We start from the raw sequence: 16,833 nt of genomic DNA, 5'->3' as shown, positions 1-16,833 counted from the left end.
AATTCTCTAGCAACAAAGTCAAGTACTGTATTGAAGAGATAGAGAGTGGACATCGTTGTCTTATCTCTGATTTTAGTGAAATTGCTTTAAGTTTCTTTCCATTTAATTTTATGTTGGCTATTGGCTTATTGTATATTGCTTTTATTGTGCTTATGTATGTGCCTTGTATTGCTGATCTATTCAAGACTTTTAACCTTAGGGGGTATTGGGTTCTGTCAAAGTCCCTTTTCGTGTATAATGATATGATCATAATTTTTCTTTCAGTTTCTTTATATGGTGGATTATACTGATAGATTATCATATATTAAATCAACTCTGAATTCCTGGGATGAAGCCGATTTGGTCATGGTGGAAGAAGATTTTGATAAGTTCTTGGATTAGATTTAAGAATATTTTATTGAGTATTTTTACATCAAGGTTCATAAGGGAGATTGGTCTGAAACCCTCTTTCTTTGTTGAGTCTTTGTGTGGTTTAAATATCAGGGTGACAATGGCCTCTTAGAATGCGTTTGGCAATGTTCCTTTTGTTTCTGTTTTGTGGAATATTTTAAGGTACTGCTATTAGCTTTCCTTTGAAAGCCTGATAGAATTCTGTCCCTAGCCCAGGGCTGTTTTTGGTTGGGAGGCTTATAATAACTGCTTCTATTTCTTTACATCATAGGATTGTTTATTTGTTTATGGGATCTGATTTAAATTTGGTAAGTGGTATCATCTATCTAGAAAATCATCCACTTTCTTTATGTTTTCCAATGTTATGGACTAGGCTTTTGATGCAGGACTTAATGAGTTTTTCAATTTCCTCCATGTCTGTTGTCTCCCTTGTCACTCCTGGTTTGGCTAATTTGGATACTGTCTCTGCCTTTTAGTTAGTTTGGCTAAGGTTTTGTCTATCTTGATGCTTTTTCTCAAAGAAGCAGCTCTAAGTTTTGTTGATTCTTTGTGTAGTTCTCTTTGTTCTAACTGATTGATTTTAGTTGGAATATTTCCTGCTGTCTACTCTTTGGTGTATTTGCTTTTTCTTTGTCTAGAGCTTCCAGGTATACATTTAAACTGAATTGAAGACATTTAATGCTATAAACTTTCCTCAGAAATATCTTCATTATGTCATATACGTTTTGTCATATTTTTTATTTTCATTGAATTCTAGAAAGTTTTGATTTCTTTCTTTATTTCTTCTTTATTCCAGTGATGGTTCAGTAGATAGTTGTTCATTTTACATGAGTTTATAAGCATTCTATTGTTTTTGTTGTTACAAGTACATGGTGATCTAATAAGAAGCAAGGGGTTATTTCAATTTACTCGAATCAGTTGAGGTTTGTTTTGTGACCATTTATACGGGTAATTTATGGTCACCATGAGGTGATGAGAAGAAACTGTATTTTTTTTCTGTTGGGATAAAATATTTTGTAGATATCCATTAGGTTCATTTAATTTATAATATCTCTTAATTTCATTATTTCTCTATTTAGTTTTGGTTTGCATGACTGGTCCATTGGTGCAAATGACATATTGGAATCTCCCATTACTTTTTTATTGATTATTTTATTTAATACATTTCTATGTTATCCCCCTTCCCAGTTAAACCCCTTATACCATCTCCCACCCCCTGCTTCTATGAAGGTGCTCTCTCACCCACACACCCACTCCTGCCTCACCACCCTAACATTATACCCTATGCTGGGTCATCCACTGAACCAAGGGGCTCCCTTCTTATTGATGACAGATAAGGAAATCCTCTGCTACATATGCAGCTGGAGTCATGGGTTCCTACATGTGTACACTTTGTTTGATGTTTTAGTCCCTGGGAGCTTGGGGGAAGGGGGCCTGGTTGGTTGATATCACTGATATTCCTATGGGATTGTTAACCCCTTCAGCTCATTTAGTCCTTCCCCTAACTCCTCCATTGGGGTCCCCATGCTTAGTCCAGTGCTTAGCTGCATGCATCCTCATCTGTATTGGTCAGGCTCTGGCAGAGCCTCTCAGGAGACAGCTATACCAGACTCGTGTCAGCAAGCATTTCTTGGCATCAGCAATAATATCTGGGTTTGGTGTCTACAGATGGGATGGATCCCTAGGTGGGGGAGTCTATGTATGGCCTTTCATTCAGTCTCTGCTCCACTCTTTGTCCCTGCATTTCCTTTAGACAGGAGCATTCTGGCTTAGTATTTTTGATATGGATGGGTGGCCCCATCTCTCAAATGGGGGCCATGATTAACCTCTGGATATGATCTCTACAGGTTCTCTCTCCCCTTTGTTGGGTATTTTTAGCTAATGTCATCCCTGTTGGGTCCATGGAAACTTGTGGATCCCTGGCATCTGGGACTTTCTAGTGGCTAACCAAATTTTCCTTTTCCCACTGGTGTATACCTCAATTCACTTTTCTGACCCTCTGTACTTCTCTCCAGTCTCCTCCCACACTTGATCCTGCTCTTCTTTCCTATTTCCCTCCTCTCTGTGTCCCACATTCTTCCTTCCCACTACCTCCCCTGGTTATTTTCTTTTCCCTTCTGAGTAGGACTGAAGCATGCACACTTTCATCTTCCTTCTTCAGGGGTTTCATATGTTTTGTGAGTTTTATCGTGGGTATTCTGAGCTTTTTTTGTTAATATCCACTTATTAGTATTTACATACTATGCATGTTTCTCTGTGACACGATTACCTCACTCAGGATGATATTTTCTAGTTCCATCCATTACCTATGAATTTTTTGAAGTCATTGTTATTAATAGCAAAGTATTGTGTATCATATTTTCTGTGTCCATTTCTCTCTTGAGGGACATCTGAGTTGTTTCCAGCTTCTGGCTATTATAAATAAGGCTGCTATGAACATAGTGGAGCTTGTGTCCTTGTTATATGTTGGAGCATCTTTTGAGTATATGCTCAGTCGCGATATAGCTGGATCTGTAGGTAGTATCACAACCAATTTTTTGAGGAACCACTAGACTGATTTCCAGAGTGGTTGTACCAGCTTGCAGTCCTACCAGTAATGGAGAAGTGTTCCTCTTTCACCACATCCTTGCCAGCATCTGCTGTCATGTGAATTTTTAATCTTAACCATTCTGAGTGATGTGAGGTGGAATCTCAAGGTCGTTTTGATCTCATGTCTCTGCTAACTAAGAATATTGAACATTTATTTAGGTGCATTCCTTTGGAAAAAGTGCTCTCTTTCCAGAAAGTGTTTATTGCTCTTATAACCCTGGTAAATGGAGTAGTGAATCGTAACTTTCTGAGATTCCTGGGCCATGTATGTTTCTGTAGCTCTATGAATTACACATCTTACTATCTGTTTTGGAGAGAATCCTGCAATTTTAGGTAAATAGGAACACAATACTGTTTAGTGATTAGGTGGTCAATATTTTAAACATCTTCCAGAAATATATTTCTAGGGGCAGATGAATTACATAGCAGGTAAGGTACTGATATTACAAAGGACCAAGTTTAATTCCCATAGCCACATGTAGGGTCATAGCCCTCTGATGTGTAATTAAAATTTTAGAGGATCCAACACACTTTCTGATCTACAGAGATATAAGTTATATATGTTATACATGTAGATGCATGCAGTCAAATAAGCTTAGACATGTAGAATGTCATAACTTTTACATGTATAGATAGGTTAGAAACCACATGTCCATGTAACTTAGAATCCTCATTTAAAATGTCAGAATATAATAGAAATTCATAAATATGCCTTTGTCAAGTTTATGTCAGTGGTGCTTTTCTTGTTTCAGGGATTATAGTGGTATTATCATGAGAAGATGCATTGAGGAAAAGTTTAATTTTAAACATAATATATTATAATTTTTATATTTTTATTCATAACACTGTAGAAAAGTTTACATTTATTCTTTTCTTTTTTATAATAATAATAATACAGTTTATTTATTTTTTTCATCTTTATTAACTTGGGTATTTCTTATTTGCATTTCAATTGTTATTCCCTTTCCTGGTTTCTGGGCCAACATCCCCCAAACCTCTCCCCCTCCCCTTCTAAATGGGTGTTCCCCTCCCCATCCTCCCCTCATTATCGCCCTCCCCGCAACAATAACGTTCACTGGGGGTTCAGTCTTGGCAGGACCAAAGGCTTCCCCTTCCACTGGTGCTCTTACCAGGCTATTCATTGCTACCTATGAGGTTGGAGCCCAGGGTCAATCCATGTATAGTCTTTGGGTAGTGGCTTAGTCCTTGGAAGCACTGGTTGGTTAGCATTGTTGTTCATATGGAGTCTCAAGCCCCTTCAAGCTCTTCCAGTCCTTTCTCTGATTCCTTCAACAGGGGTCCCGTTCTCAGTACAGTGGTTTGCTGCTGGCATTCGCCTATGTATTTGCTGTATTCTGTCTGTCTCTCAGGAGAGATCTACATCCGGCTCCTGTCAGCCTGCACTTCTTTGCTTCATCCATCTTATCTAGTTTGGTGGCTGTCTATGTATGGGCCACATGTGGGGCAGGCTCTGAATGGGTGTTCCTTCAGCTTCTGTTCTAAACTTTGCCTCCCTATTTCCTGCCAAGGGTATTATTGTTTCCCTATAAAAGAAGGAGTGAAGCACTCACATTTTGGTCATCCTTCTTGAGTTTCATGTGTTCTGTACATGTAATTCGAGCATTTGAGCTAATATCCACTTATCAATGAGTGCATACCATGTGTGTTTTTCTGTGATTGGGTTACCTCACTCAGGATGATATTTTCTAGTTCCATCCATTTGCCTATGAATTTCATAAAGTCGTTGTTTTTGATAGCTGAGTGATCTATTGCCTAGACGTACCACATTTTCTGTATCCATTCCTCTGTTGAAGGGCATCTGGGTCCTTTCAAGCTTCTGGCTATTATAAATAAGGCTGTTAAGGTTTACATTTATTTGTAGAATTTTGTTTGAGGTCTCAAATTACTGAAAAGACCATATGTGACTCATATCATGATAATTTAAAAACAGGTAAGAAAGAATAATGTACCTTTTTTATAACCAATATTCCCAATGTATGTCAGGACTCTTTGCCAGCTGAGATGAGAAGGTAGACAAAATAATACACAAAATGCGAGATAAAGATGTACCACAAATGCCTTCCACCTTTTCTGAATGGCTTAATTTAAAATATTTCTGAATATAACAAGTTTCTATACTTGTCATTGCAAATAAGATACATTACAAAAATTTAAACATGTAATATTCCAGTACTGATTGCTGCTTTAAGGAGCCAATTAGAATGTTCTTGAAGAGTGTCCAAAGGCACCTCCTGTAATAGAATTCCAGGCAGAATTTGTTTAAGTTTGTCTATGCTCTAAGATATTTGCTGAATTAAGAAGTTTATTTTGGTTATAAAGTGTTCTCCCTGGGGAAAAAATGCTTCTTGTTTATCTGATAGTTAGCTTTTCAATATCCTGATATTCCTAAGCATCGTGTAGCCTTAGTGTTCTTAGAATTTCTCAAGACTCTTAATTCTTTAGAACATTAAACTTTGAATTCTTTGACTTGAACTTTATTATTTAGAACTATTACTTAACAGTAAGCAAGACTGCATAAAAGGCAAAGAAAAACCTTATAAGGGAGAATAATGAATACATACTTTAGAGAATTTAAGGCTAAAATTATCTTTAAAAATGATTATACAAGCAACTCTAATGGGGGCATGACATTGGCAAAGGAGGGCTGACCTTGCCCTGAGGTTCCCTTGCTGTGCAGTTGTGCTGTTTCATGTTGTTCTCTGTAACTGCCTCTTGCCCTCATTTTCTGAAGTTCTGTGCTCTCTGGATATTTTCTCACCTACCCACCATTCTCTGTTAGTCTTCATGAATTAGGAAGTGTGTTCTTCCCACCTACTGGCCTTTTCAGAAATACTTCATTTTCTCTTGTGTGATAAACCATTATTATTGTAACTAATGTCAGCTTCTCCTTCACACCCTATGCATTTTCCTCATTCTTTTAAGTCACATTTCATACCGTTTAATGCTAAATATTTTCAGACTTGTTTCAATCGTTTTGGCTGTCATGATAAGCTATTGTAATGTACACCACATCTTCATACTTGTATTCATACTTTTCTAGAAAGATATTAAGTTAAAAATTATGTTGAGGGATTTTAGAACGTGGGACTAGTGATGTTCTCTGCTAAAACATTGTTGTTTTGGTCTAGCTAAATATTTTGAACGTTTCCAAAGACTACTATTGTGTATTGCCCCTGAAAGATACAGTAGATAACTAGTAATCTAATATGAAATATAAATTGCATGGCTCTATTTTTCCTACATGTGAGCATTTACCCTAGTCTACTTCTGGAAGGTTGATACTTTAATTGTATATGAAAGTGCTTTAAGATTTGGGTTCAACTTAGTTTTACTTCACTGACAGAATATTTGATGATATACAAGAGAAAACATTTGATACATTTTTTCTCCATTATCTCTCTATGCCATATTAATCTAACAGTGGACACTCCTATTCTTGCTTGGTTCATTTTCTCTCAGCAGTGTTTTTAGATAGAGATAAAAGAAAAAAATCTATACCTTACGCATGTCCACAATAGCAAAGAAAGTGCCTTTGATAAAATGACTGTTTTGCCTCAGAAAAGGTGCATATTGTAACAGAGATTTAGCATAGATTAAACTCAAGGAGAAAGGCAAAAGTTCCTATAGAGTATTTTAAGTGTGGAGGTGCATGCTCTTTATGTTCATGGTATTGCAAATAAGGAAATTGGAAGTGCCTTACAGTATATTAGGAAAGGACAATTCGATTTGAAAAGTTGGTCACCATTACAGTATTAGGAGGTCAGTCTTTCAAATGTATTCATTTATAAAGAAAGAGCAAGCTTAATCTTACCAGGTAATTTTATTCAGGTGTTTCTGAACAATACAAAAGGCATAATCAATAAAGGCACATGGCATTATTCAATAAGGATAAAAATGAATCATGATCTTTAGTACTCCTTTAACTTGGTTACATTGTAAAAGTAAGGCATAATCTGGTGATTGTCCTATCTAACTTTGTTTTATCTTAGAAACTGATAAAGGCTTATAGATATTTCTACCTAATAAATTTAAAGGCTGTGAGTGGCCACAGTTATTTCTTCTTGCTGTACAATCACCATCACAAAAATGACCTGTAAAAGAAAATGGTTATTGGGAATCAAAGTTCCGTAGGGTTAAAGTCCATGGCCACCATTAAGTGGATCATGATAGCAGGCATGGCACTGGAGCAGTAGCTGAGTCCTTACATCTGATCCATAACCAGGTGCAGAAAGAAAGAACTATTTGGGAATGGCCAGGGGCTATTTGAACCTCAGAGCCTTCCCTCACTAACACACCTCCTCCTATCAGACCACACCTCCTAATCATTCCCAAGTAGTTCCACCAACTTGGAGACAAGCATTCAGTATATGAACTAAGGAGGACATTCACATTCAAACTGCAACATAAGTATAAAACAATTTAAAAATAGAACTTACAGATAATAAAGCAAGTGGACTTGAATACAAGTCCCCAACATACACTTTAAAACCTGTAATTCTAGAATCAAGCAGTTGTACAGGCGAAGGTCAGATCTCTCTAGCAAACCTTCATAGATAAAACAATCAGCTTCAGTGTAGTGAGAAAACCTGTCACAAAACTTAAGGTAGAAAGTAATAGAGAAAATACCGCCATTGTCCTCTGGTATTTGCATGCCTTTGCACACATGCAACACACACACATGGGCAAACTCACCATATAAAACACACATACAATAAATGGTATCAGTAAATAATAAAAATAGTACTTGAATGCAAAAAGTCATTTCTACAGGAGAAATAAGAGGCTAATCAGGACTTGCTAGAAGAATATTTATCCACTTGGTATGGTGGAACAAATCAAGATAATTTGTGAGCATCTCAATGTACCCTCCATAACACTCTGGGGTTTTTCAAAAGAAAACTTTTTCATACTTTTTGTTCCTCTATCTTCAAAGTCATATCAAAACTATGAAATTGGGATGGTGCTATCAAGAACCATATTCATTTAACTTGTTATCCAGAAGTAGTCTAGAATATTACGTCAGTGTTTCAAGCAGCAAGACTGTTTAAATGGCAGAAGCACAACTTACAGCCATCTTTTCACATTTTCTTTGGTATGAAATAACTATGTCTATTCTCAAAATTAACTGACAGTGAAAACTGCAAAGTCAGTATTACTTTGATATTGATCTTTGCCACATATCAATAATATTCTTCTGAAATAAAAAGTTAAGGAAATATGAATTAGAAGACTAGTGCCTGAGCAGACTACTGGAATCATTTCTCTAGACAATGCCAATGTCATCCAGTATTGAATAGAAACAACCATAGACATGGTTTTAAATATATAATAATCATCCATTAAGCTACAGTCCATCTATCATTTCCATTTTTCTGTCTTTCTTGTGTGACCTTTAAATATCTAAAGATAGAAGATTCATTAAATTTACCTTTCTGATTGCTTTCTTATCTAGCCAGAGGTTATAATTAATACATACATTCATTTTATATTTGCGTTTAAAAGGACAGATACATAATTTTATGAACATATTGCTACTTTTGCCCATAAATTTTATTCCATATTGCTTTTTTAGAGTTTGTTCAGTGTTCCCTTCTCATTCTGAGGATATTCAGACCAGGCAGATGAATCTCACACTGTATGGTAGAGGAATATTTCATCTTTATATCCCATCCTTTGCTTGATTTCTGTTGGTGGGGCTTGTGGCCCTGTCAGTGTCATAACTCCTGAAAAGGTCAGCTTAGTGAGCTAGGTCAGATCAGATGGATTAATACAGTTTTCTCCCTTATTAGCCTAGGTTAGTTTCTTTTTGCTTCACTTTTTATGTACGCAGTTGTAGTATTTGATGGTGTTTGAGAAGAAAGTGTATTTACCAAATGGGAGATTTAGAATTTGATTATAAAGCAAACAGTGCCAATTTTGTACTTCAGTGCCAAACAGAAAATTGAAACAAAAAGAAAGACAGTTTGAGAAAATTAAATATTTTCTTCAGTTTGACCTGGATTTTCTATGTGCTCAGCACATTTAGCTACATGTTATCCATTGGAAAGAAGACATTATTTTGCTGAAGTAATAGATGTTTAATTTTTATCAAATTTTATGAGTGTACACTCACAGGCTACCCCTGTGGTTCTCCCCTTTTAATCAAACACTATTTGTTATGCTTGGTGGCAAGCACCTTTATGGGCTTAGTCATTTCATGAGTCAGATGCCAATACATTTATGGTGACTATTTAATAATAAAATTTCTAAAGATGGTATTGCTTAACTAGTTGTCCAGTAATTTGTCGATATCTGGAGGTCACCTGACTCTCAGCTGCAGCATATGGCATGAACTTTTGGTTTTGCTCTGCCAGTCCCATCCTCCTAAGGGCAGAACAGAGATGGTGAAGTGCTGAGATCTTAGCAGCAGAGAAATGATTTACATTCAAAACCCAGTTTGTTATTTACTCATTTTGATCATATCTTCTTTGTATGGTCAAGTATTGAGAAGAATAGTTCACAATAGATAATGGGTAATATTAGATGAGATAAGGTATATAAAACTTTACAAAAGAGTTTTGGCAACATTCGATGAAATAAAGTGTATAAAGTTATTACCCCACCGCAGTATTGAAATGCTCAGTTTTCTTTGTATTTAGATGAAAGATGTGTGCTGAACTAAAAATTGCTAGTTTAGGTTAGTTCTAAAGTACCCAGATATTTAGTAGTATAAATAAGTGACAGTTCTAAGTATTGAGAATAATAATACTATTTTCAAAATACTAGTTGATGCTACTTTACCAATTTTATCAATAATCTTGTCGTTCCACAGACGTTGATTGAATCTCTGTAGACTGGAAGTTTAAAGTAATGATTAACTTTGAACCCATAGTAATGATATAATTAATTTCTTCATGTTCAAATACATATAAATAGAACATTTCTATGCATTTGAAAATATGTATGACAGATTGAGAAACTTTCAAATAAATCTGAACATATACACCATAATTTACCCAATTATTGTTTTTTTAATTTAAAGCAGAGGAAGGACATTGGAGTAGTTTTTATAGGTAGCTTATATAAGTCCTTAGAGTTAAGTGTGCTTCTCATTCTTCTACTCAACCTGACTTATCTTATTTAGACATGTGTTCTGTTTAAATAACACAAGTTACAGGGAGAGGTAAGTTCCAGGACAAAGAGAACTAACATCAAGATTTAGAAATGCCTAATGTTTCTGAAATTCTCACAAATTCTACCTTTTTTCATATACACAGTATCTTGTCTACGTTCATTTTTTATAGAACCCATATTTCCGATAATAAATAATTTTATCTGAAGGTTCTTTAATCTCATGTTCTTTCTTTTGTTTGTAACTGAATCAGAGTAAATTCTCAGATTCCATTTGATTTATCTTAAATTCAATACATCAGAGTATTAAAATGCTTACTTCTTTTACAACACAAATTTATCCTGCCTTATATTTAAAATGATGCCTTATAATCCATGAACATAATAAATTGTACTAAAACTCTGATATTTTTTCAGTTGCTACTGAACAGGTCAAAGATTAATTTTTAGTCATTAAATCTAATAATGAAAAAAGTTATTACAATTGTTGTTTCAGTTAACTTTCGCTTGTGACATTAATACTTAAATACTCAACATATTAGCACTTTTGTACATATCTCAATTTTTTTTCTTTCTCTGAAATTGATTGTTTGATAAATTTGAGAATTCAGGAGCTGAAAAAAATCTATTATCGTTTGCAAAGTATTTTGGGACTGAAGGATTTGAACACATACCAAACAATTCTTCATCAAAGTATTCTTCTCAGAAAGAAAAACCTGTGCAACACCATAGGAATCTTTATACTTGTGTGCCGCCAGGACTCTATGTGGCCACATTTTGATGGCCAATTAGTGTTTATATTTAAATCTTCTTTTATAATGAATGTCATAATTAAAGAATAATTTAAATCAGCAGCCAAGTGGCTGTATATACTTTTTCTTCACTCTTACATCATCTTGAGGTGAAAACAAGCATAAAATCTCAATGACTTAAATGAACTAACATGCTTTGTAGTTGCTTCCTGACATTCTACTTTCAGTCAGTAGACCATTTCATCTCTGAAATGTTAGGTAATCATTTTATCTGGCAAAAGCTAATCAATGAACTTTAAGGAAGAAATTCAAAACCTACTAGAAGTACACACACACACACACACACACACACACACACACACACACACATTCAGTGTCCATATTTTAAATTCAACGATTTCCTATAAAGGTGAGCTTGATAACACTCATTTTCCTTCCTAGTTGTTAAACCAAGCCAAATATGAGAATAGTGAACCCTAGTGCCCAGTCTTGCATTCTCTTAACCAGTAATAAAGAACCTTGCCAACCTGACAGGTTGTCATAGCAATTATTCAGAAGCTCTGTAGCAGTAGTATCTGTCTGCCCATGTAGTATTGAATATTTTAACTGGCAGTCTTCCAAGACTGAACATTAATCTTACCATCTCCTATTACAGTCCCTAATCAAGATATTCCAGGGGTGATTGCACTAACATTGTTTGAAGACTACATCTACTGGACTGATGGGAAAACCAAGTCACTCAGCCGTGCCCATAAAACCTCGGGAGCAGACAGACTTTCACTGATTAACTCATGGCATGCCATCACAGATATCCAGGTGTATCATTCTTATAGACAACCTGATGGTAATTATTCTTTCCATGTTTCCATAATGCATCAACATCTTCCAGTAACATTTCATTTTTTATTATTTCAAGGTTAAGTATAATTTCATTCTTGATAAGAATGATCAGATATCATTGTTTAGTTTTATTTTATAGAATAAAGCCAGTTCATGTCAAGTGCTTCTATTGAAGGGTGTGATTAGATGATCGATAATAGTAGAAAGATATAGGGATTTGTTCAAACCATACTAAACTGTGTTGAAAACAATGTATGTAGTCAGAGAAGTGAAAGATTGGGTCATTAGAATAATTCATTACTTTCGAGCTACAGGGTTCCTAGTTTCCAGAACTCAGGCTACAAAGAATTCTATTTCAGTAGTTTGGGACACTAAAATTGGAAATATTTAATATGCCTCATAAGATTCTATAAAACCATGTGGTATAAATATCTGATTGCTTTCCTGTACTAAAAGGTGAAATGCCCTGATTTTTGTGGTAGTTCATCATCTCACTGCTTTATTTCACATTTATATTTCTGATCATATGTATTATTTCACCACAAATGCTTCCGGTCTTTACTTTTTTGATAAGTGATTATTTTTAACCAACATATTTATTTTTGTAGAAACCATTTAAAATTGATGAAATCACAATTGAATAGCAATCCAAAAATTTGTTGATAACTTTACTAGCGGCAAATCACAAAGGTTTATTTGAGTATAAGTTACAAACTTGAACATTCAGTCTCAAACATCATATTACATTACTGGTCTTGATAATTTTGTTTTGCTGTGTATTTCTCGTTTTTAGTCTCCAAACATCTTTGCACGGTAAATAATGGTGGTTGCAGCCATTTGTGCCTTTTAGGCCCTGGAAAGACGCATACCTGTGCATGTCCTACCAACTTCTACCTTGCAGCTGACAATAGAACTTGTTTATCCAACTGCACAGCAAGTCAGGTGAGTTGAGTTCTGAAACCATCTCCTGTGTAGATTGTGTATGCTGTTATTAATATTTGGCCTGAGTTTGCTTATGGTCATAAAAATGTAGAATCTAGTTTTGTTATTATGTACAGTGAAATGACTGATCAGTCTAGGCACTGCACAGAACAACACTCATTCCGTGACACTGCATGGAAAAAGGGGAAACCAATCTAATGCAGAGACTTAAAATAGGACTTGCAGCATTAGAGAACAAATAGAGGCCAGAACACAAACAAAGAGAAAACAAACCAATTTTACCAAGATTCACAAACAATTATGACTCCAATCCTCCAAGAGCAGAACTGTAGGATCAGAGAGCATTTTATACAGGTCAAAAGCAATTGCAATAAAGGAAAGATATAATAAAGATGGATAGAGTTTAAATGACCAAGTTAGATTCTGGTTAATGAGTCCTGCCTCACCATCGCACTCTGCAAACACAAAAGGTAAAATGAATAAATAAGGACTACCTTTCCTGAATATAGAATAAAAAATTTATTTCTGAAAATACCTATCAAATTTTGCTTATTCTCCTTGAAGATATTCCAGAAAAATATCCTACTTAATGGAAATTAATAGTATGGAGTTAGTTTAATTAATTTTTATTAGATTTTGGAAAGTAATCATATGACACTAAAAACCGCACTTAGTTACACCAGAGTCAATATCTTGTTTGAGTTGAGATCAAGTGGAGAAATAAGGCAAGGATATTTCTTTAAAGAGTAAATTTATGCTTTAAATTCTATGCTTAGATTTGGCTTATTTTTGGCAACCAACAGGAACTTGCTTGCCAAAGATTTTATTTTCAACTGAGCTTCTGTGAAACACCAGCCCAGCTCACCTCTGTATGTCTGAATACAGAGCTGAACTTACCACACATGAAGTCACTGTTGGTAGATATTCAGGGCATCTGCTGATTGGCACAACCTGGCTATTCGTCTGGTTCTGCTTCATCTTCATGGGATTGTCTGAGCTTGATTCTTAAGTTTCTTGGTACCTTTCTTTTCTCATCTTTTAATTGGATAATTAACTTTATCCATTTTCTGATGTTATGTTACAGAATTTCATAAACCTGTGAATTTATAAAGAATCCAAACTTATTGCAAATTTCTGGTGGCTCTTAAATCCAAGATCAAAATGCTATAACTGGTGAGGGCAAATGGTGAGCAATTTAGAGAGCACTATAAGAGAACACAAGCCATAGCATGGACAGTATAAATACTAAACAATTTCAAATTTACAATAAAAGAAGTTTAAATTTATATAGAGATTAACAAAATAACAAAAATCAAACTTAAAAGAAAGGTACAGCTACTCTCCGGATATCTAAATTATATTCCCCAAAAGAGAGACATTCATCAGGCAGGAGGGAACCCTTGTTACCTGACCTAATGTCCACTATATCAACAGAAAATAACCTTTCAAACTGGTTTTTAGAAGTTACATACAAATAAGCAAAATGTTATTTTCAAAGCACTGTTATAATAATTAAATGGACACAATTTCTCAGACATAATAGTAGTAGTTAACCTCACCCTTAATGGAGCTGGAATATGTGTCTTCAGTTTAAGCTACAGACATCCTAGAGAAGATATAGTGCTGATCTCACAGCAGAGGCCATACACTTGGTTTGCAGTATAGATATATAGGATGGGAATGTAAGCCATGGGAAACTACCATCAACAACCTCATTATTCATATCAGTAGAAATTTCTTTTTTTAAATGTAGAATAGAGTTTATTTAGGGACATGGGAAGTGAGAATGGAGTAGAGGCTGAAAAAGAGAGGAAACAGAGATGGACAAGGTTGGGGTGAGGGGAGAGAGAGAGAGAGAGAGAGAGAGAGAGACGAGGAGAGAGAGAGAGAAGAGAGAGAGAGAGAGAGAGACACGGAGGGGAGGGGGAGGGAGGAGAGGAGAGGAGAGGAGAGGAGAGGACAGGAGAGGGGAGGGGAGGGGAGGAGGGGAGAGGAGAGGAAGGGAGAGGAGAGGAGAGGAGAGGAGAGGAGAGGAGAGGAGAAGAGATGCCCAGAACATGTGTAGAGAGGCAGAAGCAGGAGGGGAGTGAGGGAGGAAGAGGTCAGGGAGAATGAAGAGGGTCAGAGAGTCAGAGAAAGTCTGAGCCAATTTGTAGAGTTTAAGGAAGAATTTTTCATTTCAAAATAAATATTTTATCAGCACTATCTAGTGAAATTTCCAATCTCCACCTCGTTATGATGGAATTCTTACTCATTTGCTCTCTGACGGTCTTTGCATCAGGGTTTTACAAAAAACAGGCATAAGAGTGTAATCCTGCATAAGAAGGTATAAGTAATTGTGTGTGTGTGTGTGTGTATACGTGCATGCACGTGTTTTTATGTAAACATGCATGTGCAAACACTCACAGGCACAAACACACACACACACAGAGAGAGAGAGAGAGAGAGAGAGAGAGAGAGAGAGAGAGAGAGAGAGAAAAGAGAGAGGTCATGTCCCTATGTTTGCTAGGAGAGCAATGCCTCTAGTTACTACAAAGCTAATCTTTTCCTCTCACAGATTATCTGACAGATTATTTCTACCGTTGTTACAATATTTATAGTACAGAAATATTTAAAAATATGACTTTCAATTTAAAAAAAAACTATTGCGAACTTTCTTTTCCTTTTATAAAGACTAAGTATTATTATGAAGCAAACAAAAGAAATGTAATCAATAATCTGGTCTCTAAATTCATTCAGGGAATTTTTCCCACACCATGTCGTTCTAAGTTTGCTTGGATTTCTAGTGACATTAGGGAAGTTGCTATGTTTATGTTAGGAAAACTTGAAGGTACTGAAAGTAATAGTGACATTAGGGGCATTAGGGAAGTTGCTGTTTACTTTCAAAGCACTTGAAGGCTTTAAAGAACAACTCATATTCTTTTAAAACTCTGAATGGCTTTAGATTGGTACTATCTTCTTTTCATGTATTCCAGATTTGAGTTAGAAAATGTCTAACATTTAGGACTCCGAGGCAATATTCTGTCAGGCATCCTTTGTCTGTTTGAAGTAGGATGCAACATGATGCAGCCATGAAATCAAAATTATAATACCTTTTTCTTTCAAGCTCCTCTCTATGAGTGCATCTATGTCTATGGGATTTCGTCCTGCACAGCAGTTATTCCACATGTACCTTTGGTTCTACTTCTCAGTTTCAATCTTTGATGAAATTGTAGAAACTTCTCTATTGGCTTCCCATAGGAAAAGGAGATACTTTTTTTTTTTTTTTTTTTTTTAGTTGTCTCATCCAATTTCAATATGATGGCTTTGGTTTTATTGTTATTATATTTATTTTATATTTTAAGAAAATGAATGAGTTAATAAACACCAAGCCACTAGGGTCAAGTTTCACAACTGAACTGTCATTTATATCTCCTGGGATCAGAAAAATGTCAATTTTCTCCTTAGGAGTGACATGCCTCATATTCAAGAATTGTTGACCAACATACCGATTCCATAGTTCTTTTGCATGTACCTTAATTTGTTTTATTTTGTTTTCTCAGATTCAATGAGTTTTATTGGATTTTTATAAGTTTTTTGAGAGTGAACTTAAACTCCCTACTTGATGGTTAGGGAGTGTAAGGAAAGCTAGAAGGTTTGGGGTTGAGGGAGAATATGATCAAGTGACACTTACTGTTGAAAAAGTTTTAAATAATAAAAATAGAATAGAAAATAAAAATACCTCCAAATCCAAGTCCTCAAAATTTTTTTTGACTATATAATTGATCCAGTGACAAATTCCTTCCCATTGTCTGGGATGATAAGGCGAGGTGGACTCAGTCAAACAGTGTCCGAATCATCCTGAGATCCATACCTTTAGCTGTTAGCTCTCATTCCTTCACTGTGTGAGGGAAAGAGCCCCAGTGTACTGCTCTGTACTGCCCTCCACACTGTCTGCCTTTTCCCACTTCTTCATGAATATTAAATATGTCTCTGCAATGAATACCCCGCCCATCCTCACTTGTAGGTAGTTTTAAAAAGCTTTGTTCTCTGCTTGTTTTCAGGCTGTGGACACAGCTGAATTCCTTGAGCTAGAAGTGCTCTTTTTATTGTTTCATAATATTCTTTTTTGTTAATCAATTCATTCATTTCTATATCAAATGGTATCCCACTTCAAGCAAGAAGTTCTAAATACTTGTTCAATGTTCAA

General features: G+C 35.5%; 1 protein-coding gene across 1 annotated transcript in view; it reads left to right on the top strand.

Moving 5' to 3' along the window:
- Positions 1–16,833, top strand: part of LOC116900103 (low-density lipoprotein receptor-related protein 1B) — a 274,149-nt gene that overhangs the window by 82,899 nt on the left and 174,417 nt on the right. The window contains exons 19-20 of the mRNA XM_032901881.1: positions 11,518–11,706; positions 12,496–12,644. Of these exons, the coding sequence (XP_032757772.1) occupies positions 11,518–11,706; positions 12,496–12,644 (338 nt within the window). The remainder of the gene's footprint in view (positions 1–11,517; positions 11,707–12,495; positions 12,645–16,833) is intronic.

The sequence above is a fragment of the Rattus rattus genome, chromosome 5 (assembly GCF_011064425.1).
Source record: "Rattus rattus isolate New Zealand chromosome 5, Rrattus_CSIRO_v1, whole genome shotgun sequence".
NCBI classification, from domain to species: domain Eukaryota; kingdom Metazoa; phylum Chordata; class Mammalia; order Rodentia; family Muridae; genus Rattus; species Rattus rattus.
The sequence above is the reverse complement of the archived record's forward strand: the minus strand, read 5'-3'. Positions and strand labels throughout refer to the sequence as shown.